The 5,462-nt window shown below is 38.4% G+C and overlaps 1 protein-coding gene across 1 annotated transcript; it reads right to left on the bottom strand.

Moving 5' to 3' along the window:
- Positions 1 to 821: 821 nt before the first annotated feature.
- On the bottom strand, positions 822 to 5,230 carry LOC149414380 (salivary endonuclease-like). The gene is made up of 6 exons (XM_089644150.1): positions 5,216 to 5,230; positions 3,774 to 4,059; positions 3,398 to 3,651; positions 2,705 to 2,860; positions 1,055 to 1,114; positions 822 to 968 (listed from the first exon to the last, which is right to left on the bottom strand). The coding sequence occupies exons 1-6, from the start codon at positions 5,228 to 5,230 to the stop codon at positions 822 to 824; spliced, it is 918 nt and encodes a 305-aa protein (XP_089500276.1).
- Between the last annotated feature and the right edge of the window lie 232 nt (positions 5,231 to 5,462).

The raw sequence follows: 5,462 nt of genomic DNA, 5'->3' as shown, positions 1-5,462 counted from the left end.
AAATCAGGTCAATGCCGAATTCGGAGACTCTCGGGTGAAGGAAGAAGATCATGACGTAGAACATGGGAATCGTGTGCCTCGAATGCAAGAATTTAATTTTCCATATCGTGGCGAATCTCGTATTCGTTGTGTTCTCTGCAAAAAAAATCCAACTTTCTATCGGTGCCGGGCCTACAACCGCGCCCTTCATTTTGACTTTTTCGAAGGGTATCACTTAGAATAATTTGCTTAGATTTGGTTAGTTTTCATCATTCTACAGTGTATTTTTAATATTGATTTTTTTGTTATTTTGCGTATTTTCCATTAATATATTATTTTTCGTTGAATTATAAACAAAGGCAATTATTTATGTTATATTATCAATATAAATCACACAGTTGAATGCATTTTTTCCATAGTTGACATAAATTTTGCTTAGGGGGTGTTACCTCCAAGTGTTGCGTTTAGGCATCAATTTTCTAGACGCTCTGGTGAGAGGGTGGGCGGGCGGAAAATTCTATAACTGATTTTGTGCTCTCCTTGAAGTCTATACTATCGGGTTATAATGATGATTCAAGTTTATAAAAATTAAAATAAATTTATGGAGGTAATGGGTTAATTTTGCTTCTTTTTAGAATAATGTTACTGAAGGAATATATTGATGCATGATAGGATTTTCGATACGGGCATTTTTTAATATTTAGGAATACTTCATTATTGTTTATAAATCAAACAATCCATCACGTGAATAGTTCACCTGCCACAAAGTCTGGAAAATGCTGCACGGCCCTCTGGAAGATGCCGACGCAGCAGATGGAGTAACCGCGCCTCATGTCGCGCGGCTACCAGGTCAGCCAGCGAAAGGCGGAATTGCCTGCGCAGACATCGCGACACGGCTCTAGCTCCTGCTCAGCCTGCTCTGCCGTGACGTAAGGATTGTTCAGGCCGAGGAATACGACCGACTTGTTGTTGGCACGGTCGTACACCAACTGAAAAGAAATATGAATATTGGCAGCATTATAAAAAACTTCGACAACATGTGCGTGCCGCTAAACGCAGAAACGAGTCCCCGTACGATCAAGGGAGTTATATGGTGTGGTAGCCCTCTATCCCCCATCAGCGAAGAAGGTCCATTCTGGAACATCCCGAATCATAATTAACTTAAAACGGGATTAGAGGCCGGTTTCCTGGTAAGCTTTTAGTAAATTCGTAATCGTGACAATACATTGGTATCTGTAAATAGTATAAAACAAAGTCACTATCCGCATCTGTCTGTTCTTCCGCTTAGTTCTTCTAAACAAGAGGTTCCCAAACATTTTTGCCCCGTAGACCACTTGCAAAATTTATTTTTTTCCGTATACCTTTTTCTTTTTCCCCCTGTCTGGCGATTTCCCCCTGTCTGACGAATATTGAATTTTCCAGAAACTATAAACGTCCCATGTGATAATCATTTCTCTTTTTCGTAAGAAGATTCCCATTCCCTGCCTGTCCAACAACCGGGTGACGGTATAGTTCGTCTATCTTTACACTGTGCAGACAGGGGTGCCCTTGTGAGGTATTACACCAAATGAAAATGAAGCAGGATAAGAAAGGGGAATTTCTTTCTGTAGCTAGCCCTACAGAACTGCTCCTTAAGTTCATTGTAGGTGCTTATTCCGGTCAGTTCTTCTTGTCACTTGGTATCCGATTCTTTAACATTTCATTTCCAGTCATTTAGCCAAAATGTCCTCAAACTTAGTTTTGAAGTCTGTGTGAAGTGCATTTAAATGTTGAACGTCCTGGACGTTTTTCAAAAACAAGTTGGGGAACTAGGAAAATTCGTGTCTTCCAATGTGCAATGTTTTGCTTGAATATATTAATTCTGACGAGAAAAGGAACGTAGACTCTATTTATATACCTCAATTGACAACCTTACGAAATATAAAAATACAAATATCAAATAAGTAATTTCTCACTCTATTATATTTGTGTTAGGTTTATTGTGTCATTTACGGAACTACTAAATGTTGACTTGAGGTAAATGGGTAATATGTACCCCCATTTGAATCTCGTGTACCCCCAAGTTTTATTCTCGCTGACATAGACCCCCCGCAAGCCGATATCGACCCCTGGGGTCCATATAGACCTCTTTGGGAAACTCTGTTCTAAAGTATGCAACGGAGTTTGATAGGATTTTCACTATCATTTAGAGAATTTCTTCCTACAGGTTATGGATATTATATTTACAGATAGTAGATAAAAGTCGAGCAACGCCGGGTTCACGTCAGTTAGTAACTAATAAAATGCATTATTTTCCATTTCCGGAAACTGAAATATTTACTTCTCATTATTATCTGAGATCTTAGTCATAAGTCACTAGATATAAGTCTTAGATGAGAGTCACTAGTTTTAAGTCAGTAGTTCTAGTATTAATTATTTAATAATAAAAAAATATGTTTCTTTATTCATAAAAAATTAAAGATTACGGTTTTTTATTTCTACAGCCACCATACTAGGCACATGCCCGTATTATGGTAGCCATATTTCTTTACATTTCAATTTTAGGAAATACAGAAATAAGAGAGAGAATATATTTATACAATGTCCTTTAAAACGGCGTCATATGAATTATTATTAATGCAAAGTATTTTAATAATAAAAAGTGCATATTTAGCGTCCCTGTTTTCTGTATACCAAGGTAGTGTTTATATGGAAAAGAAATGACTTGCTGTAAGTTTGATGTTACCTTATAGAACCAGAGAGGAATGGGCACCTTCATATCTTCCGGACTGAGGTACATATTCTGCAGATTACCTCTGTGGTCCCGCAACTTCAGTATCCTCAGGGTGCCGGTATAGATCTTCGTCCTGGCGCCTTGGCGAGCAATCCTCCTCTTCAGGTCCTGGAAAAGATGAAAGTGAAGTCGTTGTAATAAATAGGCAAAACTGTGCTTAACCATGATTACCAAATTTAAGTGGGATGATGATATTTAAAGTCAAGCTAAATGACCCGTAAAAGAGACTTAAATGGTTTAGAACCAAAAGTTAATGGCGACAAATGTGACAATTTTTAATTTGTATGGAAGGCAAGACTACTTTTTTTCTTTATTCTATGAATAGAACATTGAAGAAAAGTAAAGATAAATAAAGAAAAAAACCCAAACTTTTGGTATTCGTTTATCATGTTACAAGGTGCTACATCGAAAGAAAAGTCACCTACTATAGAATGTTCAATTTTCCCTGTTGAAGTTCACCAAGGGACTACGCACATTGAAAGAGAAATCATCTGCTCTAGAGTGTTCCAATTGACCCCGTTAAGGTTCCAATTACCCCTGTTGAAGTTCACAAAGGGAATACATTGAAAGAGAAGTCACATACTCTAGGGTGTTCTAATTGCCGCATTGAAGTTCACCAAGGGGCTACAGTGAAAAAGAAATTACCTGCTCTAGAATATTCCAATTACCCCCGTTGACGTTCTCCCACTGCGGTGCCACGTTGAGGAAGGAGAAAGTGGCTCTCTGCCCGGCGGCCAGGGAGAAGTCCGTCTTAGCCGCCAGGTGGCCACGGTTGATAAAGTTGGAATTGCTGATGTACTGGTTACCCATGCCAGAGCCGAGCGTGTATTCGAAGGCGGCTAGCTGCGATCCACGCGAAAAGAGGCGGTTCATGTCAAGGCCTGTGAAGAACTTCTGGTCTGAAAGACAAAATATGTCTTTCTAAGTGTGATTTGTTTTATTCTGATTTCCTAGTATTATTGTAGAAATTTTTAAAACAAATCCTTCCCTTCCCTCTTTGACCTTGCCCTTCCCACCTCACCTTGGATGAAGAATGGCCGCGGCACCTTTATCATGAAGTCCGAGTTCTCGGGCTCCTGCCTGTACGTCACGTACGACGGCTGGGCTTCTCGGCGCTGGAAGCAGCTCGAGTACAGCTCGTGGAGTGAGCCGGACACGTTTAGCCCGATGCTGACGGCAAAGTCACATGCGCCGGCTTGAATCTCCAAGGCGGACGTGTCGGCAAAGCAGGACACGGAGTGTAAATCGGCTGGCGAGGGAAGCCAGCTGGGACTGGAGAACAACGTCCCTCCAGTGCAAAGGAAGACCTGAACAAGTGCTACTAATTACATGTTGTTGTCAGCACGGAACACTCACTAAATATTTAGACACTTTGTACAGGCAATACTTATTACTACAAATAATAATAACATTATAACATACGTCTGTCAACTATTTGAATTCCGGGGCTTTATTTATTTTTTTTAGAAATCTCATGTAGACAGTGACTTTTCTCTTGTTTTGAAGGTCAAGCGTGCAAAATTTCAGAATGTCGGAATAAAAATCAACCTACATGTTTAAATAAATTTTAAGAAAATAAAGGTTTCCGGCGAAAAAATTAAAATTCTTAAGCTGCAAACTTTTGGACATATTTTGGTTAGGTTAAATAATTAGGTAAGATTGTATTTTCGCTGAAATTCGTCTTCTGCACGGTGCATTATTTTTAGGTGAGGTTAGGTTAGGTTTTGTTATATAGTGTCATTACCGATCCCTATTTAAAAATCACTAAAGATCAAATGGCAAAAATACTCACCAAACTATCTAACCTCTCTGGTACCATGCAGGACCTAGGAGTAAATGTAAAAGTCCTGGAGGGGAAAGTTATGACATTTGAAAAAATCATAAAAAAGAAAGTATTACCCCAAGAAACAACACCAATTTGTGACTTGCTCGCTGAGATAGAGGAACGCAAGATCCGCACCAAGAACGTGATTTTACTTAACGTTCCCGAGTCTAGTTCCAACTCAAGCATGGAGAATATCTTGGAAGATAAAAAAAGCTTTAACTATCGTTAGTGAAATAAATAGCGAGTTCAAACCGAAAGAAGTTAAAATTTACAGGCTTGGTAGTAAAATTTCGAAAAAAAAACAGGCCCATTAAAGTCGAATTTGAAGACCCTAAGCTGGCAAAACTTATTTTTTTGAATAAAAATACTTTGCCTAATGGAATAAAAATGAAACCGGATAGGACCCTCCAACAAAGAAAACATTTGACTGACCTCTGGAAGGAAATGGAGGAGAGAAAAGAAAAGGGTGAAATTGATTTGTGAATCAAACATTTTAATGGAATTCCTAAAATTATCAAAAGCCATGCAAAAAACTGATAAACAAACGTAACACACTCTTAAGAATCAATGGATATTATCAAAATGTTCGAGGAATACCTACGTACAAAATTACAACAACTTAAAAGGAATTCACTCACCTTCTCGTATGACATTTTATTATTAGCTGAAACATGGTTAAATGCAGATATCGGCTCGTCAGAATTAGGGATAAATATATATATACTATCTATTGCCTTGATCGAAGTCCTAATTCGACCAAAAAGTCTAACGGAGGAGGCGTGATGTTATATGTGTCTAAAAATATCTCATCCTGTAGACTACCGGTCAAGCACACAAATGTTGAACACATTTTTGTAATGCTCAACATACCTTATAGTAAAATTA

This window comes from Hesperophylax consimilis, chromosome 20, assembly GCF_061612785.1.
Source record: "Hesperophylax consimilis isolate HC1 chromosome 20, BYU_Hcon_1.0, whole genome shotgun sequence".
Taxonomy (NCBI): domain Eukaryota; kingdom Metazoa; phylum Arthropoda; class Insecta; order Trichoptera; family Limnephilidae; genus Hesperophylax; species Hesperophylax consimilis.
The sequence above is the reverse complement of the archived record's forward strand: the minus strand, read 5'-3'. Positions and strand labels throughout refer to the sequence as shown.